A 27,629-nucleotide genomic window follows, 5' to 3' on the forward strand; every position below is an offset into this window, starting at 1 on the left:
ATAACACCTTAAAATCTAGTGGTATGTTTTTTAATAATATATATTTATTCATCCCGTTAAAATAGAGATTTTAGATTTGATTGTAAGCTGGTTTTGAACAAAAAATTTAAGATCAAACTATTACAAATTATTAAAATCTAGAATTTGGTATGTTCTTCACATTCTTCTTAAACACACAACTACTATGTTAAAAAGTTGAACAACATTACAATTTACAAGCAATTATGAAATGATTTATAGAAATCAAATCCATCCCAATGTTAGTTCTCTTAAGTTGAATAACTGGAGATAAGTTTGTCCCCATGGATAAAAGAGGGTGATAAATGGTAAGAAAATTATAAAAGTAAGAAAATTATAAAAAGGTATGATATATAACACCTTATGTATATATTTCTCTTTTAAGAGTGAACCTTGTGGATGCAAACGGTGCAAAACTGCAAACTCGTATTATTAATTAGTTAGTTATAAAATCCAAACATTCTTTCACTTTTTTCAAAAACTCCATTAACAACCAAAACAAAAACTTCCTTCTCTCCGCGCCTAGAGAGAAAGAGAGACTCACTCACTCACTCACTCTTCTTCGTCGTCCTCTCTCTCTATCTCTCTTTAGATTTTCCCGAAAAAAAAAGAGTAAAATAATCAAACGCAGTATCACACCTTCCTCCTCTTTCGGAGAAACAGAGTCAGTGTAAAATGGATAAGCAGCATCAACACACGAGATTCTGTTTCTTATCGATCTGCATCGGATCAATCGCACTCGTATTCGCGATCTCTCGCTGCTCGATCTCCTTCTTCGACTACTCTCTCCAGAAACTCGAGTTCTCTTTCCAGGAAAGCGAGCTGCGACGAAGCTTTCACAATGCCGGCGGAGACGAAAACAGAGTCGTGGATTCTCGCGACGTCGTCTCTCAGCAGATCCTCTCCATCAGATCGAGTAACGCCACTGTAAGCCATTCATCATCATCATGCTCATCATCATCATCATCATGATCGGAACTGTTAAATTCAAATGATCGTAACGGTCCGGTTTAGTTATGTGAATGTGTGTGTGTTGAATCAGTTGCGGATTAAACCGGAGAAAAAGAAGAAGAAGCTAAACCGGAGAAGGATGGTGGAAGTAGGACTAAGCAGAGCAAGAGATTCGATACGTGAAGCAGCTTCTTCTTCTTCTAACCGTAACGCTACATTCTTCAACGTTGATCTTCCCAACACACTAGTCTACCGTAATCCCTCTGCTTTACATCAGTAAGTTTATTATTATTATCTTCATCTCTTTTTACTAAATTTCTTTACTAAATAATTATATTTTCTTAAAAAGGTATTATTATTTTTTTAAAAAAATATTATTATTTTTCATGAGTTAATATATAAATTAGAGAAACTTTAGATTCAAGACAAAATAAAAGTTTCTTATCTTCCAAAACTCTGAGTTAAAAGCTTTGCTTTAACGATCATTTTTTTTGCACACGGCTAAATTTTTCTTTTTGGCTTTGCGTAGTAATTATTAAAAATAATTCTTCTAAGTGACGCTAAGAGTCGATGAGTGTGGAGGACCAATGCAAAAACTCAAAATTCTAAATTTGGTTATTGTTTGTATCGAAAGAGTTCACACACGCATAGACACCACTAGTTTTTGTATCATAGTCTCTGATAAAGTATAATACTAAAGGTTACTTATTATTCATGATGAAACCCACTGATTCATGATTTTCAGAGAGAAACTCCTTTCACAAGCAAAAATCCAATTCATTGAAATTTACATATAGACTATAGGATATACTATTATGTAATTTAATCTTACCGGCTATGTAAAAAACTTAGGCGGTGCAATTAACTCGGCTACCGGACTAATTAAGGTCTGTTATTATATGTCACTTTCTTTACACATTTTGGCCTTTATCATATTACGGCTCAGCAGCTCTATTATGTAGACCACAGTTACAGTTTTACACTTATGTCATCATCTGCTTAATAATTGTATTGTGGTCCATAAACACTTTTAGTCACCACTTAGTTTTTTTTTTCCTTTTAAACTTCAAATGAGCGTTCCAAGTGTCATGTAGCTGGGAAAGATGTTGAATTTTTTATTCTTTTTTTAACAGGAGTTACCTGGAGATGGAGAAGAGGTTTAAGGTGTATGTATACGAAGAAGGCGAGCCACCTTTGGTACACGACGGACCTTGCAAAAGCGTGTACGCGGTTGAAGGAAGATTCATAATGGAGATAGAGAAAAGTAGGACCAAGTTCCGTACATACGATCCTGACCAAGCCCATGTTTACTTCTTGCCCTTTAGCGTTGCTTGGCTGGTCAGATACTTATACGAAGGCCAAGACGCTGGCGCTCTGAGAACTTTTGCTTCCGATTACATCAGATTGATATCTAGTAACCACCCTTTCTGGAACCGAACCAGTGGAGCTGATCACTTCATGCTTGCGTGTCACGATTGGGTAAATTAACATCTCATTTATTCATGCTTGCGTGTCAAGATTGGGTGTTTTTTTTTTATAAATGGGGTTTCTAATGTAGGGACCTCTGACTTCACGAGGCAATAAAGACCTCTTCAACAAATCAATCCGAGTCATGTGCAACGCTAACACATCAGAAGGGTTTAACCCTGCAAAAGACGCGACTCTCCCCGAGATCAAACTCTACGCTGGGGAAGTTGATCCCAAACTCCGCCTCTCTAAAACCCTAATGTCTTCTCCTCGTCCACACCTCGCCTTCTTCGCAGGTGGAGTCCACGGTCCCGTCCGTCCCATTCTCTTACACCACTGGAAACAACGTGACCCGGACATGCCCGTATTCGAATACCTTCGGAAACACTTGAACTTCTACGACTTCATGAGAAGCTCAAAGTTCTGTCTCTGTCCCAGTGGCTACGAAGTAGCTAGCCCTAGACTCATCGAAGCCATCTACTCCGAGTGCATCCCCGTCATCCTCTCCGTTAACTTTGTCTTGCCATTCAGCGATATCCTTCGTTGGGAGACTTTCTCTGTGCAGGTCGACGTCTCGGAGATTCCGAGGCTGAAGGAGATTCTAACGTCCATCTCTGATGAGAAATACGAAAGTCTCAAACGTAATCTGAGGTACGTGAGGAGACATTTCGAGCTCAACGATCCACCTAAGAGGTACGACGCGTTTCACATGATACTTCACTCCATTTGGCTACGTAGGCTTAACATGAGGCTCCCCTAAGCAAGAACATATCATTAGGTTCTTTCTTTCTAACTCATACCTCACAAGTGTAGTAGTACCATAACGTCTATAGATATATAATGGAGAACATACATTTGGTGTTATTACTTGTAAAACCAAAGGTGAGTTTATTGCAAACTTTCTAATCATTTATACCAAACTACTTAAAAACTATTAAAAATCATTTGGTCGGGACGAAGTTGTGGGAGAGCCGTTCTATCTGAGACCGTAGGATCTCACCTAGTGAGAAACGGTGAGCTTGCGGTTGCTGTTGCGGTGCAACCAAGGCTAGCTGTTCATGAGCCGCGACACTTCTGTCTTCTGCACTGTCTTCATTCTTGACCTCGAGGTGGATAGGTCTCATCTCTTTCTTCACCGACTCAACGAACTCCATATCAATCTTGTTCCCGGAGATGTCCCTGACGTAAAAAGCGTTGAGAGACTTCTGTCCCTGTGTCTCCACGTCTGCACGAACAACAGTCAAGCCGTTCTCACGAAGAACACGAGATATGTCAGACAGTAAGCCTACTCTGTTCTCTGCGCATAGCTCCAACTTCACCCCCTGCACACACCACAACTTGTTTTACCATTTTTAACTAGAGAAGTCGTCAAGAAGGTCCTTTCTCTTTGTTTTTACCTCGCAAACACGACGTTCTATAGCAGCTTCCAAGCATTTAATCACACGTTCTTTCTCTCCTTCAGTGTTCAGTGCACGTCCATCTACGTGTCTTATGAAGTACTCCTACAAATTAAATAAAACATCAAATTTGAACTTAGAGATGTTATGTTTCTTTTTTCTAACCTGAAAAGCATCAGCTCCATCAGACCGGAGAGCAGCGTGGAAGATAACGTACTGCATATCAATCAAAGTGCATATCGTATCAAACATAAGTCTTCTCCGATCTTTAGACTTCACCGTCACTATCGAGTACCCTCTGTCCTCGCAGTTCCCAATAGAAACACTCGTCGTCGTCTTCCTCTCACAATACTCCAACTTGGAGGAAGAAAACAGCGACAGCGAACCACCACAGAACGGTTCGTCGAAGTCTCTCACAGACAGCATCAGCTGATGCAGCCGTCTCTCCACGTTGGAGTTCATACACCCTCTCCCTTGTCCAGCAAGAAACCCATCCCTCTCGTTCTCCTTGTGCCCCACGTGCGTAGAGTTGGAGGCGGGATCCGCCGTGGCGCGGATCACGGTGCTGAGATGGTCCTCGATGGAAGCCAAGCGGTTGGGGTCGTCGATGGGAGCGTGAGTAGAGTCGTCAGAGACGTAGGCTATGCAGGCCAAACGAGCGTTGTGGCTCCAAGCGTGAGCTTCTAAGACGTTGCAGTGTAAGTCGGCGAAAGCAGCGAATATCTCTGAGAAGAGGCCTGGTCTGTCTGTACCAGTCATCTCTATCGCCGTATGCTCGCCGTGATCAATCAGTGGAGGTTCCAAAGGATTGTTGTTTGCATTTTCATTGGCTTTTACAGAGTCTGACTCTCGCCTACTCGTGCCAATGGCCTACGTTATAAAAAAATCTTCAGAATCATCAAAGACAAATGATCTGGTTTTAGTAGTGAAGAGATCTAAGTTTGTGAGACGGACATGTTTGATGTGGTTGATGACGGTTTTGTCAGTGAGTTTACTTCCATGCTCGTCTTTAACATGGAAAACTGCAAACAAAAAGTAAGTTAATTAGACTAATCTCTCAGAATGCATAGAGAATGAGGAAAAGTGGATATATAATACCATCCATGAACCATCCACCATCAGAAGAGATGTAACTCTTGGTGATGATAAGATTCATGTCTGTCAAGATCTGCACCACTTCTAGAAGAAGTCCTTGTTTGTTCTCACTATTCACCTTATTATATTCATTTTATCAAACCATTTCAGATCCTCTAGAACCATGTTTTTTTTCTACAATATATATCAACAAACTCATGTGCGTACCTTGACAACGGTGCAATCTTGGATGCTGTCGTTGTCGATGTAGACCCTGCATCTGTAAGATTACACACACCAAGAAAAAAGGAGATGGTGAAATTGTATAATTCATAGGATATGGAAGAGAGGAAGAGAGCAAAGAGAGCTTACGGTGGACCGTAAATGCGTTCACCAAGATTGTCAAAATCAGGGTCAAAGTAAGGCCAGCAAACCTTCTGCATTGTCTCTGTGATTCCTGTAATAGAATTAGGAAAAGATGGAAAGGAAGAGGTAACAACAGATTCTTTATATAACCAGCAGATGCAGATGCAGAGAGAGAGAGAGAGAGAGATGTCTATATCCCCAACAGATGTGATTTTGTATACAAGCGAAACCGTTTTAAGGCTAAAAGTGTAAAAGGTAAGATAGTTTGGTGTTTTTTAGAGAGAGGAGGGAGGAGGAGATGGATGAAGAAGAAGAGATGTCCACCTTCGAATACAAAGGATTTGACAAGATAGTCATTTACTATGTTTAGCTCTCTAGCCTAGGAGGATTAGTGTGTTATAACGTGTGGAAGAAGTTAGTTCTAATCATGAGAAAGATTTTTTAAAAAAAATTCTATTATAGATACATATGCAAATGATAATTGACAGAATCATTCTCGATTTGGTTTAAATATATATAGGGTGGGAGTAGAGGAGTATAGGTCAAGAACTTGGTCAAGGTCAATTACAAGAAACGGTAAGAGAGAGAGACTTAGTGGAAAAACACAAGGTGTTGCATGTTTTCTTGCTTCTTCTCCTCTCTTGTAATTTATCAACCGCCACATGTTTCCCTAAGTTTCTGGAGCAATCAGAGTTGCAGAATCTCTGTTAATAATAATAATGCTTGCTAAAATCAATTTTTCTAAATTTAGTACAAGTGAGATCATTAGCTCAATGTGAATACTTTAGAGAACGTGTGATCTCTTCACACACATCATTTGTACTATTTAATACTTAAGTCATATGGTGAGAAATCATGTAGTTAGCACTTCCACTGCGTATATACAAAGTTACTAACCTAGGAAGGCCATATAACATGAAAGGCAACTAAAAACTGAACATATATCCCACCTCTAAATAACATCTTTCAAATCAAAAACTAAAACCATTACTTAGAAGAATCTAAACAGCCCACTAATCACAACGCCGATGAACAACAGAGTCTATCAATGTGTTTAAGAATCTATTCTTAGTGGAAGAGAGACAGAGATAGGAGGCTGTATGTATCCTTACTTGAAGCATAAAGGAAGCGTTGGTCTGAAGCAAGTGAAGGGCATAGCGATTGCTTAGAGTTCTGCGAGATTCTGCAATAAAACACTATCACTTCAGTTCTTATAGCAAAAAAGCAGCTTAAGGTAGAAAGTAGAAACATCATTCGACGTGTATCACTTGAATAAGTTTTAAAAGGAGAAACCTTTTATATATCAGTGTCTTTCCCACCACACTGAAACTGAACAAAAAGGGCAAAAAGCAAGTGCTCGAATCAAATCGAAAAACAGAAGAAGCAAAAAGCAGTGTGATCTTACTTAATACGTAGAATCAAAGCTGCGTATCTGCTTCACACTTGAAAACTTGGACGAAGTATCAATCTTCTTCTTATTCTTCTTCTTTAAAGGAGTTCTGGTTTGCTTTCCCGGTGAGGCGGTGACGCCGTGGATATTTAATAGTAACGCCACCGATTAATTCTCACTCTGATGTTGGGCTTTTAAAGGACTTTAGTCTCACATTGTTCGGCCCATTAGTAGCAGCCAAGCTTTAGACTCTAGATGGTGACCAAAAGAATGAGTGGGAATGGTTAATTCCTTTTCATTCCTCAAATTTTACACCATTCATGTGGAATATTATTTTTCTAATGTTCCTTCTCATTCCTTTTAATTTAAGGAACTATCGAGTAAAACTATTTCTTATACAAACTGGCAAGGAATAGAAGGAACAAGTATTCCTATTATTTTGTTCCTCTGCATTCCATTCCTCTTTGTTCTTGTTATTCCTTTTGTGGTTACCACTTAGAGCTTTAGTGAAAACGAATAACAGAAAATAATTTCAGGATTTAAATCGCGTTACATAGGGTTTGGGGACAATCATGATGATCACATGCTCCAAAAAGAAGAAACTGAAGTATCAAATCCCTCGAGATCTAGTGAGGGAGATTTTAGAGAGGTTGCCTGCGAAATCGGTAGCTAGGTTTCTTCTAGTATCCAAGTCATGGGCAAATCTCATCACCAGTCGAGATTTCATCAGATCCTTCGAGACTAGGTCTTGTTCGTCTCAGCCTCGTCTCCTAGTCTGTTTCATTGGTCGAACTAAAACACACGTAAGCGCCAATACTGCTACTTCTACTCGTCGTCTTCGTCATCAACGACTTTTCTGTCACGTGTTAAACGTCCCCGTAAAGATCCTGAGTGGTTTTCCGTCCATCCTCATTATGCTAACGGCTTGATAAGGCTTGGATATCGTACTATAAGTCCTTAACTTTACCAAGAGTCGAAAGCATACATAGAGTCTCCAAAAGTATGTTTGGGTATGATCCAGTTAATGAGGAGTACAAAATATTATCTATGTCGAGAGAATCGCGTAGAAAACGCCATTCACGATGTGATTATCAAGTACTCACGTTGAGAGCTGATGAACAGTCTTCATGGAGAATGATAGAATGTGGCATTCCAAACCTTTTTTGCTGTGACGCTTATGTGTGTATAGAGGGTGTTGTTTACTTTGTTTCTAAAGGCGCTGGCTTCTACTTGATGAAATTCGATTTGAGGTATGAAAAGTGGGATCGTCTGACTACGTTACCCTCACCTCTAGGTGATGATTTCACTATGATAAACTATAAGGGGAAAGTAGCCATAACCACTAATACTAGTGGATACGCATTTAATGTATGGGTTATAGATCAGGCTGCTCGAGAACCTGGATGGTTGAAGAAAAGTTTTACTATTGAATCTTGGAAATTTTTATCTAAGTTACGCATATCTGGCTCTACTCACACGGGTGAGTTTGTTTTGGCACCAAAGTACTATTCTCATGACTTCAATGTTTTACTTTACAATCCCAACACGAATGGTTTGAGAAAAATTAAGGTTGACGTAACGGGAGGCAACGAGTTCAAACATGGTCGTCGTACGAGAGCAATGGTTTTCTGGGACTACGCTGAGAGTATTAGGCTGTTGTAGGAGAGACAGGTTTCATAGTTTGCGTTTATTTAATTGTTCAATGTTTGCGCTGATTAGACTTTTTCTGAATAAGTTAATACTTTTTTTTCTATTCCATAAACTAGTTTGATTCGTCTGCTTGCCAGTCTCCTACATCTCGAGTTTGTATGTATTTTTAATATGACCAGTTGTATTCGTTTAATCGTTTTATACGATGCTGGCATTAGCTATCGTTTAGCCTTTCTTGTCAAAAAAAAATCGCGTTACATTTATTAAACTAAATTAAAAAAAATAACTTTGGTCTTTAGAGAAAATTAGGCAACATTTTGTTGTTGTTAAAAATATTAAAATACTTAAAATGGTTCGTAATTTTTCTTTAGTATAAATTGGATCAATCTTTAGTTTGTTATACTTTTCATGGACTTAAATTATTTCTTAGTGATTTTATTCTTCCTCTGATCTGTTATAACTTCTTACTGGTTGTTCTTTTGAATAATATTATTTGTGTTTGGCGATGTGCAAGTCTTGCAACGGTGGATTCCATATATATAAAGGTGCATCGTGCACGCTAACATGATAAGCTTTCTTCTTCGATACTATTTTGAGAGATACAGAAATATCTTGGGTTTGCAGTTACTCATCACAATACTAGCAAGACCAAATTATTACAATAACATTTACGTATTTGAGTCTGTGAAGAAAATGATACACGTAACAGATGACGAGCTATATTCGTACTTAATTCCACTCAGACCATCTTTAGATCAGACAAACTTGACTGTGAAGAACACAACAAAACCTTCTTTTTTCTCTCGAATTACATGAGGTTACACGTCAGTACTTGAGTTGCTCTGACCCAGTGGAAGCTACAGCTCGTAGACAGAGAGTCCTCCATAGTGATGCACAGGGGCTCATGGAGCAAACGGCGGCTGCTATTGTGGCAGCATCTTCAAATCAACCCCCTGCTCTCCCTCAGCTCAAATTATCGGACAGTAATCCGGTTACCCCTCCACCACTTAATGAGTTCCTTCTACAGAACTGGCTCTTCCAGGACCCCACAGACTGCTATACACCTCCAGCGAGGAGGAAAAAGGATGATACACTGGATGTTATACCCAATGAGGCTCCTCTCTATGTACCTACGGTAGCGCCTATAATAGAGGGAGAAAAAGCAAAGTTGAAATCCATTGTAATCAGTCCAACAACTACAAACGAGATAGGAGAAGAAGTACCTCAAACAGAGACTGTACAACCGGAGGAAGAAGAAACCTTGATGGAGTTTCAAAACAAAGTCAAGAGCAATCTGAGGAAGCCTACAAAACAAAAATCCCCAAGAGTGAGTCCTAATATTCTCCGAGGAGCCAGCTCTAAGAAGAGAAAGCTGTCCCAGATTCAACACTCACCGGGGAGAGGCCTCAGTTCACCTGAAAATGCATCTACAAAGAAGAAATCAGTGAATAAGAGAGCACGAGGTGAGGTTGGAGGACCCTCCCATGCTGACAAGAACCCCCCGATCCATCTCATCCCAGCGATCTCGAGGAAGAACCCGGATTTTCGGCGTCTTCCACACCAGGCTCCTTAGTCATTATCAGCTGGAACTGTTGTGGTTTGGGGAACACCATAACAGTCCAGCGACTCAAAAGGATCCAGAAGAAGAATAATCCTGACATTGTTTTTCTGATGGAGACCAAGAACCCCACGGCGAAGGTGCTGAAAGACCTCCATTGGCTTCAAACAAATAACCATTTTGCAGTACCGCCACACACACCGGGAGGAGGAGGCTTATTCATATCCTGGAAAAAAGACATTGACCTGCAAGTTAGATCATCATCCCACAATTTCATTGACGCTATTATATCCTACAAAGGAAAAACGTGGCAAACAACATTTGTTTATGGTGAACCGGATCAATCAAAACGATATGAGGCTTGGAAAACTCTATCATCTTTAAAACCAGCATCAGGAGATCCATGGCTACTAACAGGAGATTTTAATGAGATAATAGACAATAGTGAAAAGTGTGGAGGGCCAGAAAGAGCTGAAGGCACCTTCTGTGCTTTCAGAGGTTTTCTTTCTGAAAACGGACTATTTGATCTAAAATTCTCTGGGAGATACTTATCTTGGAGAGGAAAGCGACACTCGCATCTGGTCCTGTGTAGACTGGACAGAACAGTGAGCAACAGTGAATGGGCGGAGATCTTTCCCTCGAGCAGAAACCAGTATCTGAAGTTCGAAGGCTCCGACCACAGACCTCTGCTGACTTTCCTTGATACCTCAAGGAAAAAGAGCGCAAAAATCTTTAGATTTGACAGGCGTTTAAATGAGAATGAAGAGATTAAAAAGCTTATTACAGAGATTTGGGAAAGCTCACCTCAGCTATCAGTGGAAGGAAGATTAACCCTCTGCAGACGAGCCATTTGTACCTGGAGTAAGAAGTTTCATGAGAGTAGTCAGAAGGCTTTAGAGGAGACAAAGGAGAAGCTGGAAGCAGCATTACTAAACACTAACCCGGATGAGGAGCTAATCCATGAGCTAAACATGAAACTGCTACACCTGTATAAGGCCGAAGAGAGTTTCTGGCAACAGAGAAGCAGACAACTCTGGTTAGTACTTGGGGATTCAAATACGGGTTACTTTCATGCGGTAGCTAAAGGGAGATCAGCTAGAAACAAATTCTCAGTAATAACAGATGACAGAGGAGTACATGTGTATGAGGAGGAGGAGATCTCAAAAGTCATTTCTGCTTATTACTCGAAGCTCTTCCAGTCTTGTCCATTCGATGGCCAGCATACAATCTCAGAGGCCTTACAACCCTGCATCACAAAGGAACAAAATGAGAAACTCATAATGATGCCGCAAGCTAAGGAAATCAAGGAAGCTACATTTGCAATCCATGCGGATAAGGCCCCGGGGCCTGATGGCTTCTCAGCCAGTTTCTTTCAGTCGAATTGGGAAGTCGTCGGTCCAGCAGTCGTTAAGGAGATTCAGATCTTCTTTGCATCGGGTATCCTCGCACCATCAATCAATAAGACACATGTGAGATTGATTCCAAAAATCTCAGGGGCACAAAGAGTGGAGGACTACAGACCTATTGCGCTATGCAATATTTTCTACAAGATAATCTCGAAGTTGCTATCTATTAGACTCAAAACGGTGCTGAGCTCTATCATTTCAGAAAATCAATCAGCTTTTGTCCCTGGAAGGGCAATAGCAGACAATGTATTGATTACTCACGAGGTTCTACACTTCTTAAAGTCATCTAAGGCGGAGACAAAATTGTACTATGGCAGTCAAGACAGATATGTCAAAAGCCTATGACCGAATCGAATGGAACTTTGTTCTACAAGTCCTACAACGACTGGGATTTCATACGAAGTGGGTTAACTGGATCATGCAATGTATTACTACGGTATCGTACTCCTATCTAGTGAATGATGCAGTATATGGAGAGGTGAGACCTTACCGTGGTATCAGATAGGGAGATCCCCTTTCTCCATACATCTTTATTCTCTGCAGTGAGGTTTTGTCAGGCTTGTGTAAGAGCGCAGAGAAGAAGGGACTCCTCCAAGGGGTCAGAGTAGCACGAGGAAGCCCGAGAGTTAGCCATTTGTTGTTCGCAGACGACACGATGTTCTTCGCAGACGACACGATGTTCTTCGGATTAGCATCACCTACAAACTGTGAAACCTTGGTGAAGATCCTGAAAGACTACGAACGAGCATCTGGGCAGATGATCAACAAGGCCAAGTCGTCCATCACTTTCTCGAGTAAGACTCCCCCTGAAGTAAAAGAACAAGTAAAGCTAAGGCTGGGGATTACAAAAGAAGGAGGACTAGGCAAGTATTTAGGATTGCCTGAACACTTTGGCAGGAAGAAAAAGGATCTGTTTACCTCTATTGTGGATAAAATCCGACAGAAGGCGGTTAGTTGGTCGTCAAAGAAGCTCTCTCGTGCAGGGAAGCTCACCATGCTCAAATCAGTGCTAAGCGCCATCCCAACCTACACAATGTCCTGTTTTCAACTACCAGTTAGTCTTTGTAAACGGATCCAATCGGTCCTAACTAGATTCTGGTGGGATGGAACAGAAGACAAGAAAAAGATTAGTTGGGTCTCTTGGGATCGACTAACACAGCCTAAGGCGATGGGAGGGTTGGGACTGAGGGATATACAAATTTTTAATCAAGCTCTCCTAGCTAAATTGGCGTGGCGCCTAGTAACAGCACCAGAAAGTCTGCTGGCACGAGTTTTGTTGGGAAAATATTGCCATGGTAAACACTTTCTAGAGGTACAATCCCCTCAAACATGTTCGCATGGATGGAGAGGGATACTATTTGGCAGAGATCTCCTAACAAAGAATCTAGGCAAAGCAGTAGGTAACGGGCAAACGACTCGGTTGTGGAAGGATTCCTGGATAGTGATGGACAGAATGGAGAAGCCTATGGGACCTATGAAGGAATCCGACCTAGACCTCATTGTCTCAGACCTTCTAACTGATGATCTACAGTGGAACAGCAAGAGAATAAACGAGGTCTTACCGGAGTATCTAGAGCAGATTCTGTGCATCCAGCCAAGTCGTAAAGGAGCAGAGGACTCATATATTTGGCACCCAACAGCTTCTGGTATCTACTCGACAAAATCTGGATACTATGCGGCGTCCATTTCCTACACAGAGGTACCAATACAGTCAAATGGGGAGGAATTTCACTGGATTAAAGATATTTGGGCGAATAAATACTCGCCTAAAATGAAAGCTTTCCTATGGTCAGTAGTGCAAAAAGCCCTGCCTCTTGGAGAAAACCTGCAAAGGAGAGGACTTCAAACAGCAGCATTGTGTTCTAGGTGTAAGTCTCTGGAGACAAGTGTTCACACTTTTTTTTACCTGTCCGTTTGCGATGAATGTTTGGCAGTGTGTCCCTTTGAAAACAGCAGTTCACATAGCTGCGGATGACTCTTTCAAAGAGGTGATAGTAAAGTTTCGTTCGGCTGTCTGTCTGCCACCTTCGGGTTTCACCCTCAACATTCTCCCTTGGATTTACTGGGCAATTTGGTTAGCTAGGAACGCCCTGATCTTCGAAGACAGACGTTTTAGCCCTGAGGACACAGCTCTAAAGGGTTTGAGACTAGCAAAGGAATGGTTGGAAGCGCAAGGAAATAAATCAGGAGAGCTATTACCTTCCCTTCGAGTTCAAGACACACATCGTCCCCCAACATCTTCAGTATCACAGCAAATCATCTGTCATACGGATGCAGCATGGAAGTCAGACAAAAAAATGGCGGGACTAGGATGGATCTTCACGGGACCTTCGCTGGCTACTTCTTCTCAGGGATCGATGATCCATCGCTTCGTCAACTCACCGCTGATCGGAGAAGCCCTAGCGGTTCGATCGGCTCTCTGCATGGCGCTTACTCGGGACTTCACAGAGCTCCAAGTTTGCTCCGATAACAAAACGCTCATCCGAACTATATCAGGCGAATCTCAGTCTAAAGAAATCATCGGAATCGTCTCTGACATCCGAGTGATCTCCTCTGAATTTGCAAGCATCTCTTTCTCTCATATTCCTATATCGATGAACTCGGTTGCGGATGGAGTAGCCAAAGAGGCGCTTCTATCTTCTTTGTTTGTGTAATGGACCTGGAGTTTGGGCTATGTTTTAGGCCCAATTCTCTCTCTTTCTTTTCTTAATGAAAGTTTAATCAGTGACAAAAAAAAAACCTTATTTTTTCTCTCTAACGTTAGATTCTCTTTCTAGCAATTTATAACTTTAGATGTTTCTTTTGGTTGAACACGTTGTAATATAGTTTTAAAAGGATTAATGTTTGAAGCCAAAGATTTAAATTCAGGAAAATATATAAGAAAAAAAAATGTGATTAAAGCACCGTAAAAGAAAGAGTATGTGACAAAGGCCAAGGATCACGTTTTGGTTAACAAATGGGCCATGAAAAGAGCACAGAGCAAATAAAAGCTTCTCACATTACAAACAATGTGAAGGCCATACCATCTACGTTTCAATCTTTTCTATGACAGGAAAAGAACGATACCAATGTCAAAAAAAAGTTTATAAAGAAGTGAAAGCTTTCGAGCCACTGTTACAATCATCGTGGAATGGTTAAAAGGAAATCATTTTAACATAGAAAATGTTGGCTTTGTATTTCATTCTACTTGTTTGCGTGCCCTTAGCTATCATCATGACCTTCACGGCTCCCCGACTAGCCATCACTGTCGCCGTGAATCAGCCAGCCTTCTTAGTAATACGAAACTCCAATAAGACTCTTACACATCACCGAGTAATTACTCCTCATCAGCCACTAGATGACGATGAGTTGCTGCTTCGTCAAGCTTCTAAAGTCAGTCCAAAACCACCACCTAAACTGCCTAAGAAGCTCGCTTTCATGTTCTTAACAACAACTTCTCTTCCACTGGCACCACTTTGGGAGCTTTTCTTCAACCAAACCTCTCACCACAAGTCTCTCTACAATGTCTACGTGCATGCTGACCCAGCTCAAAAACACAAACCGGATTTCTTCGGTAACCGGATCATACCTTCCTCAAAACCGGCTTACCGTCACACACCAACACTCATCTCAGCCGCCCGTCGTTTACTCGCTCACGCCCTTCTCGACGACCCTTCAAACCATATGTTCATCCTTCTCTCCCCTTCTTGCATCCCACTTCACTCCTTCAACTTCACCTACAAAACACTCGCCTCTTCCACAAAGAGCTTCATCGAGATTCTCAACAACGAGCCAGGGTGGCACGACAGGTGGGCGGCGCGTGGCCCTCACGCGATGCTCCCCGAGGTTCCACCTGAGGAGTTTCGGATAGGCTCACAGTTCTGGACGCTGACAAGAAGCCATGCGAGGATGGTTGTGAGTGACGTGGAGATATGGTCCAAGTTTAACAAGCCTTGCGTAAGGAAAGACACGTGTTACCCCGAGGAGCATTACTTCCCTACTCTCCTCCACATGCGTGATCCACAAGGGTGTGTATCCGCTACGCTCACGCACGTTGATTGGAGCGTCAGCGACCATGGTCATCCCCGAACGTATAGACCATCCGAGGTCGGGGCTAAGCTTATACAGAAGCTGAGAAGTGCACGTCTTAGGTACGGAGACGGTGGTGGTGGAACGAGGAAAGACTCGTTTCTGTTCGCACGGAAGTTCTCTCCGGCGGGGATCAATCCGCTCATGAACATAGCTCGAAATATTATCTTAAATTGATTTATTTATCGCAAAAACTCTCAAATGAAGTATATTGTAACATTTAGACCATCATATTTCATTGCATATATTAACGTTTTTAAGTTAGAACTAGATAACTAGGTTATTTAAACATGGTTATAAGCAAGATCAGTACGTTTCTTTGAATAAAAATTTTCAATATATGGTTGTAAAATTTCTGCAACTCTATAATTTGAGTCTCATGTATGCATGGATATGTATATTTCTGTTTTAAAAGGTGCTAACTAATAAAGGGTTTTGCTATTAGTTCCAAGACTTGCTTTATTAAGGAGACGTCATTGCTTTTTTAATGGAGAGCTGAGACTAAATATTACAAGATTCGATATAATTAGAAAAGGGAAATGCTTAATTTAGTAAAAATGATTGAAAGGGAGAAGAGATCACAAGAAACACGGCTGACCCTAACTTATTCAACAAGGAATCTGAGCAATAACAACAAAACAAAGGAATAATAACAAAAACGCCCATCTAACACCAACTTTCGTCGTCTGATTCGAACCCTAAACGAATCAGACAATAGCTACAGAAAACTCCTTCGTATACACCAAACTTTATCCTCGATTCAAATCTCAATTACAAAAGAAACCCTAAGGTTCATTTGAATCCCTTCCTAAACCAATCTTGAATCCCTAATTATCCTTCAAAGAGGATGCTAATACTGTGTTCCCTGGGGTTTCTAGATTTTCTTTAAGAATATGATGAGCTTTCATCGCCGGACTTTTTCATACGATAAACTTCCTACCGAACCCATTAGGCTCTCCGTTCTCAAACTAGATGGCTCTTCTTTCGGTAAATGCATCATCATCATATTATCTTTAATTAATTTTTGGTTTTGGTCACTCTACTTTTCGATTTTAATTTTATTTACTACTTGAAGATGTTCACGTAACGTGCTCGGCGACCGTTAAGGATCTTAAGCTCGCCATAGAGACTGCCTTCAGCCACGTCCCCAAGAAAGGACCCTCCAAGATCTCATGGTACTTTTTTTTTCTATCCAGTTATGGTTAATGCTAGTCTTTTTAAAGAGTGTATAAATATTTTAATGGTGAAGGCCACACGTGTGGGGGCATTTCTGCTTGTGTTATGAGGGTCAGAAGCTGGTCACCGATACGGAGTGCATCGGAAGTTATGGGATGAATGACGGTGATGAGGTTTCCATCTAATTTTCATGATAAGTGATTTGTATAGGTCTAGGCAAAGAGAGATTCAGTACATAACTCAGGTAAATGTTTCAGGTAAGGTTCAAGAACCATGTGTCGGGCAATGCCGTATTGATCAAGGGATATTCTAGAAAATCAAAACAAAAGACCTCGTAAGTCCTTGTCTTTTCTAAATTATGTTGTTGATTAATAATGTTTATTACAATTATGATACAAATTAACAACTACATATTACAGAGAGAGGGTAGGGCCAAAGGATGAAGATGAGGAAGTTAATAGGATGGGGGAGATTGATCATGGCTCTTGGGATGATCTTGAGAAAGGAAGCTTAGTTAGGTACAAAGACGGTGGCTTAGAAACTTCACCAAGGGAACACAGGACTTGTTGTAAGAACACTGTCAGGGGTTGCTGCTTTGCTTTTGGTTTAAAGGAGCTTTTTGGGCTTAGCAATAATGATAGAAGCTATTACTCTTTGAGAGATACTTGGAGAGACGATTGAATGTCTTCTGTTTGTAATATTTTTGTTTTCTAATTTATAAGATTTTTGGTCACAAAGGAAAAACATTTAATTTTGTATTCAAAACAAAATGATCCAAGGATCATGTTATATATTACAAAAGGATAGTAGTATGTTCAGGGAAGCTTATACAATGATCCAAGCAGTACAGATAGTGCCTTAAAACAAAAAAAAAAGTGGAAAAAAACAGAGCTTTTGGCAAAAGACAACACATAAAAAAAACAACTCCAAAGAGTTGTTGCCAAAAGCTCTACAAGAGGAAGATGAAGGCACTACCACAAACCTAAACCAGAGAACAAGAACTCCCCACAAGAACACTAAACATAAAAGAGACAACAACTCCAAAAAAGGTCAAGACCAAACCCTAACTAGATCACCAGAACTCAGTCACATGTTCCCAGGGACACAACAGCTGTAGAAACAGGCTCCAAGGAACCTGCTAAAAATTTGAGAAAAAACAGCTGCTGCTTCCTGGGAAAGAAACTGAGTTCTAGGTGGAATCTATGGGTTTAGCAGCGACCAAAAGCTAGAAGACATACTTTTTTTTTTGACTAATAATACTTACTTAATAAAGTATATCGCACCTCCATAGATGTTCCAGAAGGCTATCCACAGTGCTGCTGCTGATTCTACCGCATCTTTGGATGTTCAACCCCAAAAGCGTGCGGCCTAGTTTCTGCATACACGCCTTGCTTTTGTCTGTGATCGCCGAGCAGCCTCCAACCGAAAGAACCTGAAGATTCAGGTGGTTGGGAGAAGATGCCAAAGCCTTGACCCCCTGATCCGAGACCAGAGTGTTCGAGACGTCTAGGTCGTTGACCGAGTAGCAGTTCTTGGCCACCGCCACAAGGCTCCCGTCGGTGACGTTCTTGCATCCATCGAGGTTGAGAGACTCCAACGTGCGTCCGTGGCAGATAGATATCGCAGAGACCGTGTTGTCCGAGAGATTAACGCATCCGCTCAGATTCACCTTCACTAGACCGACGTCGTTGCTCTGAAGCAACTCGAACACGCCTGCGTCAGTCACACCATTCAATCCGCAGAGCTCAATATCTTGAAGCTGGTGACAGATCTTCCCCAAGAAGGAGAGAGTCGCATCTCCGAAACCAGGGCAGCAACGGATAGAGAGCGAACGCAAGGAGGAGCTGCAGCTGGTCGTTGATGATGGAAGCAGAGGAGAAGCAGCTTCCTGGATTCCCAAACAGTTCACCAAAGAGAAAGACTTCATCTTCGACCCGCAGTTCATGAGAAACCCCAAGAGACCAAACCCGTTGATCCTGTGGCATTCCTCAAGCTTCAAACTCTCCAAACCCAACGCAGTTTTCGCCAACGCGACGAGTCCTTTCCCGGAGACAAGCAAGCATTTGTTCAACGTAACATGCTTCAGATCAGGACAACCATTCCCAACAGCTTCAACCGCAACATCAGTCATCCCTCTGCACGACGTCACCGACAAAGACCTCAGCTTCTTCATCCCTTTCGCGTTCCCCATCACCCAGAACCCCTTCTCGTTCACGCCTTGTAGACCGTGAAGCACGAGATCAGTCACTCCCGCTCCGTAGTGTCCAAGAACGGCCAAAGACAGACCGGTAACATTCACCATCTGAAGCTTCACTTTCGTCAAGTAAGAACCAGCTTGAGCCAAGAGGAAAGAAACTCCCTGATCTCCGATCCTCGGACAGCTCTTGATAGATACAGATCTCAGATTCACACACCCTCTCGCAACCGCTCTTAACCCTTCGTTCCCGACGCCCGAGCACGAATCAATCGTCAGATCGGTTAGATTCTTACAGCTCTCCGCGATCGCGACCAAACACTTGTCGGTTATCCCGGGACACCTCGAAAGATCGATCTTTTCGATCAACGGACACGACCGCACGATCTCGGACACGCCAGCATCGCTAACGGCAGGGAGGTTCCACAGAGAGAGAACCTTAAGAGACGAACACCCGCGAGCAACCGCTCCGAGTCCAGCGTCCGTTACCTTACTCTCGAACCCACTCCCACGGATCTGAAGCTTCCCCAGCCCGCCACGTGTCGACGTCCCGACGGAGATAGCGGCTAGCCTCAGATCCGTCGCTTTCTTCCCTTCCAAGCTCCTCGAGAGAAACCCTTCGCCCTCGAGATCTTGAACAGACTCGCTCCTGGTGATGCTGCTCAGTACGTTGAGCCAATGCTTGGAGACGCACGCGCACGCGCTCCTCTCTGGCCCTGAAGAAGGCAAGCGTCTGAGGATCTCAAAGAGACACTCGTCGGGTAACACTTGGATCGAAGTTTGTTGCTTGTGCTCAAAGGCACTGTAAAACGACTGTGCAGAAGCCGCAGCGGAGACGCGTAGTCTCTTGCGTGCTGGGAGGTATACGCCGGGACAGCAGCTCCCTGGCGATAGATGCATGGATGATCCTCCATTGAAAAACTCGTCATCACCTATATACACAAGTAAAAAGATCTATACATCATTCCTCTGTTTCTTCTAAACCCTAGATATCTATAAATAGAAAGTTCCAGATCTATAAATAGAAAGTAAATCTAGCCGGCAAGTATTGAGAGATTTTTAAGAACATACCACTATTTCTGAAGATTCCAGACATGATTGAAGAAACTCGAAGATGAGAAACAGAGCAGAGATAATAAGAAGAAGAAGACTTATATTCATAAAACGAGAAGAACCCTAGAAGATAGGGCAAAAAGGGTGACGAAGATTTACAGAAAATATTAAAACTTTGAGAGAGATATATGAGAAAGCAGGGAAAAATTGTGAAACTGTCATTTTAAGGGAAGGAGAAGATGTTGGGGAGGTTACGGTGGGCGTTAGCGTAGGGAATAAGACCCTTAAGTTCAATGTATCCACGCGAGAAAGTCGGATTCTTTCTCTTTCCCTTCTTTGTTCCTTGAACCCACCGAGAACCCCCAATTGCGTAATCATATATTATTATTTTAATTTCCTCCCCTCATGACATAAAACATTATTATAAAGGAGAGAAAAATATACACATTTTAAATTTATTTCATAAAGGTTGTCAGAAAAGGCTGAATACATTGAAGGAATGACAAAGAAATGTCGAATACATGCATTGTTGACGAAGTTCAACATTGAGAGAGGTCGACTTGGTTTGATTTTTTTATATGTATTATATTATTTTGTTGTAGAAAAACATGACTATAACAATGTAGGTCCTTGTTTATTTGAAAAATAATACTCAAATCTTGGATATCTCATAACGTGTTTTTTAGTGATGCTATATATGGAGATCACATGAGCCTTTGTTCAAGAAAGATAGATGAAGATACCATAATCCAAATCCAAATCCAAAATCCATGCTGATCTTGTATTTGAGAAGTCCAATTTGAAAAGCTCTTCTTGGCTTTGATTTGTGAATCATTTTTTTTTTAACGCTGGATTTTATTATTAAGTTTTTAAGGCAAATTGTTCTAAACAATGACAACTATCAAAACAAAAGTAAAAAAGGAATACACCAGTAGGGATCCAAAATAAAATAACACACATCTTGCGTATGAATGACTAAAAATTTTCACATAAAAAACTTCATATTTGCTTTTGGAATAGCTGAATCTCAAGGGAGACTATCTTAGTATTGATCCAAAAATACCACGCTTCATACTGAATTGAGAACGATTATCACTCTCTTTTTAATACTCCAGTAGGAGCTACTGAGATAAGACAACTCTTTATATTGCTCTATTGCTGATAATAGAGTCAAAGAGATTACTGTTCCATAGAATTTGATACTGCTTTTTGAAGTAACCATAATTTGCAGCAAAAACTCCATCACCATCACATGAGAAACCATCAACGATTGAATCCGGTAAGACCCGTAGCCACCATCCGCAGTAGATCTGTCAATTACTTTTTCTAAACGGTTCAATTGAACCGAAACCTTTGTTTTTCCAATTCTATTGGAAGAAACATACAAAAGAACAATAAAAAATTTTGCCAGATTTAAAATAAATTGGCAATCGAATAAACTAAACAACCAGAAGTAAATCAGATCAAAGAAAGAAAAGTAAAACGAATCAAACAAACCGATGACAGAGCTGTTGAAACCTCTTGCCATCGGCTTGAAACTATTAAAAAAATCTCTTTTAAATCTAGGGTAGATAGAAACACAAATTCATTACTATTTTTTTCTTTACTCTTTGAGAAGAGGACCACATCTCAATGGAACATTGATGATTTGTGAATCATTTGAATAGGTAGAATATGATATTTTCTGTGAAACATTTTTGTATTTTCAAGGGAATTATTCAATCATAGATTTTACAAGAAAACTGTGGAAGCACCGTGGCCTAGTGGTCAATGTTTAAAGGCTTCTACACTCAAGTATGGGGTTCGAATCCCAGGCGACGCAATTTCTACACCAAGAGATCTGGGTTTCAATTTCTGGAGAAGGCGAATTATGCAGAATATTGGAGACAAGTCTTACAAGAGATCATCAGCATGGCGCAAGGAAGACCCGTCAGGAATGGATCTCATAGGGCGGCTCAGGGTGATGCAGTCAGACATAAATTCTCATAAGACAGGTAGAATGGTCAGCTGTAATATCGTCTATGTAATGTTTCTAGTTGTTTCTAATAGCATAATAAACCCGACAAAAAAAAGATTTTACAAGAAAATAATTTCAGACAACATAATTCATTTTTATTCAATAATGACTACAAATTGTGTATTAATACTTGGTGTGTTGTAGTATTGTATATGATATTAATTGCGCAATCAGGGAAATAATTATGCGATTAGTTATATAAAATCCGACAGAAAGTATTCGTAATATAGCTCATAATAGCTACTTTATTTTGTTTCCGAGTGAAAAGATGATATACTCTCAGTCTTTCGTATTTGGTATGTACACACTTAACTCTAAGCCTAAAAATAAGTCCAGAGGTTAATTATAAAAGCTACACTAGATTTTGACCCGCGCTTCCAAAGCGCGGGTTTATGTTTGGTAAAAATTTTATATAATCACATTTATATAATCCGTCTTGTATATGTATTTATATAATCTGTCTCATATATGTATTTTATATCCAGATTTATGTTCGGTAAAACTATATTATACATGTATTTTTAGGTTTTTAATTTTGAATTAGATATTTTAAATATAAATCAATATAACAGTTTTATAGTTTTGATCGATGTTTTGAAATTCGACTTAGACCTGCGGTTGAACGGATTACCGGTTGATCAAAGATAAATTCAGTTCGGGTTTAAAAAACAAAAAATTTAAAAATCCAATAAAAACTACTAAAATCGAAATCCGGTTATCGGTTAAACCACTGGTTGAACCAATAAACAATTTTATTTTTTATAAATAATTTTTGTTAGATAGTTGGGATTATATTTAGGAAAAAACGGTTTAAAACCAAACCATTAAATAGTTTGAGAAAAAACGATGCAGTTTCAAACATGTCCGGTTGGAAAAATATTAAAATAATGCAGTATCAAACACGGAATAATCACATACCAAAATTGAATTAGGAAACATGTGGTTAATGACAAACCAAAAACAATTAAAAAAGAAACCAATGCAGAATGTCCAAAATGTCATTAATGAATACAAAATAAAGCCTCTTTAATAGGGGTAAACAGAGTAAAAATCCAAATGTGCTTGTACTTTAATAGTATAGATTAGTTCTCTTAACCACACTGAACCAGTTTGGTTCACTAATAGAAAACCGCAACAAAATCTCCAATATGTATAATTGTGACAGCTTAGTCGCATCTAAACAATTAGCCAGTTGAGTTGTTTGTTGTGCTGTTCATGTATTTAGATGTGTATAGTTTAACAAGTGGCAGCATCATTAATCAGCAAGTTACGAGAACAAAATAAAAATAAAATGTTGGTCAGGTCTTAAAAGAAGAAAAGCAAAGAATATTATTGTTTAAAAGGCAAGGAAAGTGATGGTTAAGGCTGACAGGTAAAAAGATTGAGTACATTGAAGGAGAGGACATTGTTCAAGTACATGCATTGTAGACAAAGCCTTTTTTTCTTGGTTTGATGAAAATTGTTGACAAAGCATTGGAAGGTTTGAGTTCTTTGAACTTTTATATATTTTCACATTGAAGGGAAAGAAAAGAAAAAAACATGATTGGTGACGACATAAATTATTGCTTGTTCTAAAGAATAAATCCAACTGTTGGGGTATGTCGTTGCATACTTTATTTAATACATCTCTAAGCAGGAAAATAATAAGTATCTTTCAAAAATCAAGGTGTGATTAGCTTCATAATAGTATTGAAGAAAAGTCATTTAAAACAATAAATTACCTTGTGTATGATAATAAATTGTATTGTTTCTTGTTTTCTTTCCTTTTCATTCATCGTAATTGATTTTTGTTCTGTGATCATTTCTAAAGAGCGTGACGTAGAAGACAATGAAGAAAGTCATTTTGACAATGGTCAGACATGTACAACTTGAAAGATAAATTACTTTCTCGGCAATAACTGATTTTGGTAGGATTTTTCTTCAAAATCAGTACACACCATTAATCATTTATACGTACATAATAAGACTCAAAAGATGTTATAATTCAGATATTACACACATATATAAGAAAGAAAGAAAAGAAAAGAAGAAAAGTAAGTTTGAAAGAGTTGCAAAATCAATCATACAAGCCCTCTTGCTCCCACACATCCACCAGAAAATCCACCATCTCCTGCCACAATTAAATAATCATTACAGATCAACTAAACCGAAACTCACATGTAAATAAATCTGGAATAAGGAAAAAAATGGTTACATGGAGAGGTATTGGACGTGAGAACCGCTTGTTCACACCCAACAAGCTTTCATATGTTGCATTCCAGCTACACAGAAAAAAAAGAAAAGAAAATAATAATATTAACTCAAGAAGTTTTACACAAGAACCATGATATGGCTAAAAGAGATTTATCCATAAACTATTTCTGACTTCAAAACTGCCCAAAGACCCTCATATAACCTAAGAAGCGCAATAAGGACCTAAAAGTGAACATGTAATTACAAGACACCGTTCTTGTGACAACAGCCTTTCAAACGCCAATCTTTGGATGGCTAGCTGATGGAAGTACATTTGAAGAAGAATGATACATGAATGGTGCCCAGTCAATTGATTTTTCTTTTACTCATCGATCCCTGCCCCTTTAATTAAGTATAGATTCCTACTCTTATCCAGCTAAGAAGTTCAACTACAATGTTCAGTTGATAAGAACGTAACTGGAATCATGATATTAGCTACCAAAAAAAAAAAAAAAAAAAAGATATTAGCTACCAACTGAAATCATGAAATAACTGGAATCCTATTTAGGCATGTTTCTTAAGCAACAAAATGTATGTATATAATATAATTGCATTTTAACAGAGAAACTTGTGTATATAGCAAATGATTTTCAGAAGATGAATAACCCATCTAAACTACCGCAAACTTATACTTCTGTTTTATCTGTGAATACACATTAGTGCATATCAAAATCATTTTTTTTTTCAATTTTTGATTCTTTGTTCTTGATAGAGAGCCCTGTACTGAAGAACTACTACACTCATAAAGGAATAGTGCAGATGCAACAAGAGAAAAAAAAAAGCTAACTTTCACCAACCTTATTGTGGGTTCTCGAACTTTGGCCTTTGTTTGAGAAGACCCGCTTGCAAGCCACTGTTGTCTAGTCTGGTTCCACAGGTTCAATCCTAGCCAAGTGAAAAAAAAAGAACAGACACAACACCTTTATAAGGGAAACGACACCAATTAAGAACAAGAATGAGAATAGACGACACGTGTCAGTGGAAACAAGAACGTGTGGGAAAATTTAAACTCACCGGTGTTTACAAATTCATTGGGGTTGCTACTACTTGCAGAAGCAGCAGTGTTGTTAGTGAAGCTAATAGAAGAGACGCTTCTCTGTGACTGCATCGTGCTGTTGTTATCCATATCGCAGGTGCTCGTGCTCCAGAAGTCGTCTGATACGCTTGGCTTCTTCACTAAACGACCTTGAATCCTTAACCCTTTAGACGGCTCATCCACTGCAACTATAAGCGGTGGTGGTTTATTACAGCTCCCAAAACAACCTCTGTACTGTTGCAAAACCCACAGAAACCAAACAAAAAAACGCCAGTGAGAAAGACTTTCATAAGGAAAGCATAATAGATACAAAGACTTCTGAAACAACCTCTGTACCTTGAGAGATGATTTTTAAAGTAATCTACCAATTCGAAACTAAAGAAAGGAAATGATTTTCAATCATGAGACAGAAGATGGCTTAAACTAAAACTTGAGAGATGCTTTGAATCTATATTCTTTTACTTAAAATGCAAGCAACAACCATATACATATGCATAGTTTCCATACAGAGAGATTGCAGTAGCTAACCTAACCTAACCTAACCTACAATAATAAGGAAACAATATAGCCACAAGATCTCAAAAGATGATGGGTCAGATTCAGAAACAATAAAGTTTTCAACTTTTACTCCATTAAATAAGAAAATTCATCTTCAAAGTTCAAAAAAAAAAGAGAGTTCATCTTCCTTTCTCAGTCACATACATGAAAAAAGACAAGAACTTGAGATCCAGACTCACCCCATGCAACCAAATAACTGGTAGATCCAAGAAGGAATATATTCACGGATATGCATTTACAGCAACCAAAGTAGCGACCTTCTAATCAAGATCCTAATCCCAGGCAGCAGAAGTCTCACAATCCTGCAATTTTTTTTTCAAAAGCCAATTCTTTTTTCATATTCATCAATCACTGAATCCAAAAAAAAAAAAGAAATATGGAAAATAACCTCAGAAATGGCATATTCGGGGGAAATTGAGATTAGGGTTTTGTTCAGCCACCTCCCCAGCAGCTTGATTGATTATTACAGAACAGAAGTGTCTTCTTCTTTATTCCACTTTTTTGTGTTCTCCAACTCGTGTTCTGCGTGTGTGGTGGTTCTGCAAGGAATAGAAAATTTCTGTTTTTTTTCTTCTCACAAATAGATTTTTCAGTTATTCTTTACAGCTGTACTTCTAATATAAATAAATGAACTTTTTTTTTGTAAAAAGAAATAAATGATTTTTAGTGTATGGAAAATAACATTTTTATTTTTTATAATAACCCACCTGCCATTTAAAATCAATCAACCAGCTCCGGTATATGATTTTTAATCAGATTTTTTTTTCCTTTTCATAATTCTATTAACATTATTTTTTCTTTAATTATAAAGTTTTGTTTGTTGAAAGTATTAGAAAGCAATAATTTCCAAAAGCTTTTTCTTAAAAAAAATATTTGCTTTATGAATGAATATAGAAAAGAAAGATATTCGTGCATGTGACAGCCAGCCACTGCGGTTACTGACTAAACATACTTTTCCGTCAACGCACATTTTATTTCCTTTTGTTATCGTTACGATTTCATTATACTATTCAAGAATTTCCAAGCTAAGTAATCCTCTGGAGTAAAAAAGAGATGACGCTGTTTGGTTCCTTTTTCGTTGATTTGTGGATGATAATAGCAAAACAATGTACATGAACAGACATATATAACAAAAAGAAGAAAAAGTATTAATGAGTGACCATGGCTATGTGAATGTATCGTGTCGGCAGTGTGAATGGATAAGTTGATTTATGTCTCCATCTCAATTATTGATAATGCGAAGAAGAATTTTCATTAGGTGTTGCCGTGTTATCCATACATTTGATTTAAAATGCTAATGAACGTTCTAGGCTCCAGAGGTATACTACTACTAGTCTACTAGCCTACTAGCTTCAGACTTTTGTCTGCTTCCATTCTGTAATGAATTGATTCTCTTTTTTTTTTTTGAACAAACCTTCATTAGATTACTTAATTAACTCAAACAGAGTACATGAGATTCGACAGACTTAATTTAGCTAAAGCTTCAGCTTCAGTATTGTTTAGCCTTGGAACATAATGGAAAGAAACATACTGAAAAAAATAACATAGATGTTCAATATCAAATAGGACACCTTGTGCCTCAATAGCATTCTTCTTGTTCTTGATGGTGGAGATTAGGGACTGTGAATCTGACCAAATGGTGAGCGTTTGTAGTCCCATGCTGACTGCTTCCAAGAGAGCAGTTTTAATCGCTATAGCTTCTGCTACGAAAGCAGAGCCGACAAAGCAGCGATTTGCAGACTTCCGGTGAAATGTGGTGCTGTTGTATGGGTCCTTGAATATGCAACTGAAACCTCCTCCTCTTGTGGTTGCATTCCAAGCAGCGTCAACAAAGCAAGGAACCGGGGTGACACTTCCACAGACACGTGGTACTCGACTAAAGGCTGGGATTCTGTTTGTGGCTGGTGCTGGTGTTGGTTTTGTTTGCACAGGTTGAGCTGCTTGCCAGAGCCTCAATAGTTGCATATATTAACAAAAAAACGATGTATGGGATTTATATATAGAAATTATTACGCTAT

General features: G+C 39.5%; 7 protein-coding genes and 1 pseudogene across 14 annotated transcripts; 5 read left to right on the plus strand and 3 right to left on the minus strand.

The window, feature by feature from the left end:
* The first annotated feature begins 483 nt into the window (after positions 1–483).
* Positions 484–3,297, plus strand: LOC108848241 (probable glycosyltransferase At5g25310). The gene is made up of 4 exons (XM_018621555.2): positions 484–945; positions 1,061–1,245; positions 2,103–2,448; positions 2,528–3,297. Exons 1-4 carry the CDS (start codon positions 694–696, stop codon positions 3,194–3,196), a joined length of 1,452 nt encoding a protein of 483 aa, XP_018477057.1. The 5' UTR covers positions 484–693; the 3' UTR covers positions 3,197–3,297.
* Positions 3,253–6,818, minus strand: LOC108848240 (ACT domain-containing protein ACR2). 8 transcript variants are annotated; one of them, XM_018621550.2, is made up of 11 exons: positions 6,679–6,812; positions 6,567–6,602; positions 6,386–6,456; positions 5,865–5,951; positions 5,280–5,364; positions 5,136–5,187; positions 4,932–5,046; positions 4,788–4,855; positions 3,999–4,703; positions 3,834–3,938; positions 3,253–3,758 (listed from the first exon to the last, which is right to left on the minus strand). In XM_018621550.2, the coding sequence occupies exons 4-11, from the start codon at positions 5,935–5,937 to the stop codon at positions 3,378–3,380; spliced, it is 1,584 nt and encodes a 527-aa protein (XP_018477052.1). In that variant the 5' UTR covers positions 5,938–5,951; positions 6,386–6,456; positions 6,567–6,602; positions 6,679–6,812; the 3' UTR covers positions 3,253–3,377. The 8 variants fall into 8 exon arrangements, with proteins under 8 accessions (XP_018477052.1, XP_018477051.1, XP_056865247.1 ...); XM_018621549.2 differs by lacking the exon at positions 6,567–6,602 and having other exon boundaries at positions 6,679–6,818; XM_057009267.1 differs by lacking the exon at positions 6,567–6,602 and having other exon boundaries at positions 5,865–5,977; positions 6,679–6,818.
* Positions 6,819–7,075: 257 nt separating this feature from the next.
* Positions 7,076–8,330, plus strand: LOC108850229 (putative F-box protein At5g15660; annotated as a pseudogene).
* A 1,654-nt stretch (positions 8,331–9,984) lies between these two features.
* On the plus strand, positions 9,985–13,931 carry LOC108850231 (uncharacterized). The gene is made up of 4 exons (XM_018623800.1): positions 9,985–11,541; positions 11,595–11,713; positions 11,821–12,976; positions 13,212–13,931. The coding sequence occupies exons 1-4, from the start codon at positions 9,985–9,987 to the stop codon at positions 13,929–13,931; spliced, it is 3,552 nt and encodes a 1,183-aa protein (XP_018479302.1).
* A 490-nt stretch (positions 13,932–14,421) lies between these two features.
* On the plus strand, positions 14,422–15,522 carry LOC108853177 (glycosyltransferase BC10). The gene has a single exon (XM_018626627.2). The coding sequence runs from the start codon at positions 14,440–14,442 to the stop codon at positions 15,520–15,522; it is 1,083 nt and encodes a 360-aa protein (XP_018482129.1). The 5' UTR covers positions 14,422–14,439.
* A 122-nt stretch (positions 15,523–15,644) lies between these two features.
* On the plus strand, positions 15,645–17,260 carry LOC108854619 (uncharacterized). Its single transcript, XM_018628222.2, has 5 exons — positions 15,645–16,332; positions 16,421–16,520; positions 16,595–16,694; positions 16,779–16,855; positions 16,941–17,260. Exons 1-5 carry the CDS (start codon positions 16,239–16,241, stop codon positions 17,200–17,202), a joined length of 633 nt encoding a protein of 210 aa, XP_018483724.1. The 5' UTR covers positions 15,645–16,238; the 3' UTR covers positions 17,203–17,260.
* Positions 17,257–19,977, minus strand: LOC108854618 (EIN3-binding F-box protein 2). Its single transcript, XM_018628221.2, has 2 exons — positions 19,787–19,977; positions 17,257–19,647 (listed from the first exon to the last, which is right to left on the minus strand). Exons 1-2 carry the CDS (start codon positions 19,809–19,811, stop codon positions 17,786–17,788), a joined length of 1,887 nt encoding a protein of 628 aa, XP_018483723.1. The 5' UTR covers positions 19,812–19,977; the 3' UTR covers positions 17,257–17,785.
* A 3,668-nt stretch (positions 19,978–23,645) lies between these two features.
* On the minus strand, positions 23,646–26,206 carry LOC108848958 (uncharacterized). Its single transcript, XM_018622430.2, has 6 exons — positions 26,000–26,206; positions 25,791–25,913; positions 25,032–25,282; positions 24,815–24,902; positions 23,980–24,046; positions 23,646–23,895 (listed from the first exon to the last, which is right to left on the minus strand). Exons 2-6 carry the CDS (start codon positions 25,844–25,846, stop codon positions 23,842–23,844), a joined length of 516 nt encoding a protein of 171 aa, XP_018477932.1. The 5' UTR covers positions 25,847–25,913; positions 26,000–26,206; the 3' UTR covers positions 23,646–23,841.
* Between the last annotated feature and the right edge of the window lie 1,423 nt (positions 26,207–27,629).

The sequence above is a fragment of the Raphanus sativus genome, chromosome 4, assembly GCF_000801105.2.
Source record: "Raphanus sativus cultivar WK10039 chromosome 4, ASM80110v3, whole genome shotgun sequence".
Taxonomy (NCBI): domain Eukaryota; kingdom Viridiplantae; phylum Streptophyta; class Magnoliopsida; order Brassicales; family Brassicaceae; genus Raphanus; species Raphanus sativus.

Excerpts from the sequence above, each read along its gene's own strand:
- LOC108848241 (XM_018621555.2), top strand. The coding sequence starts at position 694 with ATGGATAAGCAGCATCAACACACGAGATTCTGTTTCTTATCGATCTGC. Across the intron at positions 1,246-2,102 it reads AATCCCTCTGCTTTACATCA|GAGTTACCTGGAGATGGAGA; the intron begins GTAAGTTTATTA and ends TTTTTTTAACAG. Across the intron at positions 2,449-2,527 it reads TGCTTGCGTGTCACGATTGG|GGACCTCTGACTTCACGAGG; the intron begins GTAAATTAACAT and ends TTTCTAATGTAG.
- LOC108848240 (XM_018621549.2), bottom strand. The coding sequence starts at position 5,937 with ATGTGGCGGTTGATAAATTACAAGAGAGGAGAAGAAGCAAGAAAACAT. Across the intron at positions 5,365-5,864 it reads ACCTTGTGTTTTTCCACTAA|GAATCACAGAGACAATGCAG; the intron begins GTCTCTCTCTCT and ends ATTCTATTACAG. Across the intron at positions 5,047-5,135 it reads AAGATTGCACCGTTGTCAAG|GTGAATAGTGAGAACAAACA; the intron begins GTACGCACATGA and ends GAATATAATAAG.
- LOC108850231 (XM_018623800.1), top strand. The coding sequence starts at position 9,985 with ATGGAGACCAAGAACCCCACGGCGAAGGTGCTGAAAGACCTCCATTGG. Across the intron at positions 11,714-11,820 it reads TCATGCAATGTATTACTACG|TGAGGTTTTGTCAGGCTTGT; the intron begins GTATCGTACTCC and ends TATTCTCTGCAG. Across the intron at positions 12,977-13,211 it reads CGTCCATTTCCTACACAGAG|TGTGTCCCTTTGAAAACAGC; the intron begins GTACCAATACAG and ends AATGTTTGGCAG.
- LOC108853177 (XM_018626627.2), top strand. The coding sequence starts at position 14,440 with ATGTTGGCTTTGTATTTCATTCTACTTGTTTGCGTGCCCTTAGCTATC.
- LOC108854619 (XM_018628222.2), top strand. The coding sequence starts at position 16,239 with ATGATGAGCTTTCATCGCCGGACTTTTTCATACGATAAACTTCCTACC. Across the intron at positions 16,695-16,778 it reads GGATGAATGACGGTGATGAG|GTAAGGTTCAAGAACCATGT; the intron begins GTTTCCATCTAA and ends TAAATGTTTCAG. Across the intron at positions 16,856-16,940 it reads AAATCAAAACAAAAGACCTC|AGAGAGGGTAGGGCCAAAGG; the intron begins GTAAGTCCTTGT and ends TACATATTACAG.
- LOC108854618 (XM_018628221.2), bottom strand. The coding sequence starts at position 19,811 with ATGTCTGGAATCTTCAGAAATAGTG. Across the intron at positions 19,648-19,786 it reads TGGAATCTTCAGAAATAGTG|GTGATGACGAGTTTTTCAAT; the intron begins GTATGTTCTTAA and ends TTGTGTATATAG.
- LOC108848958 (XM_018622430.2), bottom strand. The coding sequence starts at position 25,846 with ATGCATATCCGTGAATATATTCCTTCTTGGATCTACCAGTTATTTGGT. Across the intron at positions 24,047-24,814 it reads GTTCGAGAACCCACAATAAG|CTGGAATGCAACATATGAAA; the intron begins GTTGGTGAAAGT and ends TTTTCTGTGTAG. Across the intron at positions 23,896-23,979 it reads CACGTCCAATACCTCTCCAT|GAGATGGTGGATTTTCTGGT; the intron begins GTAACCATTTTT and ends TAATTGTGGCAG.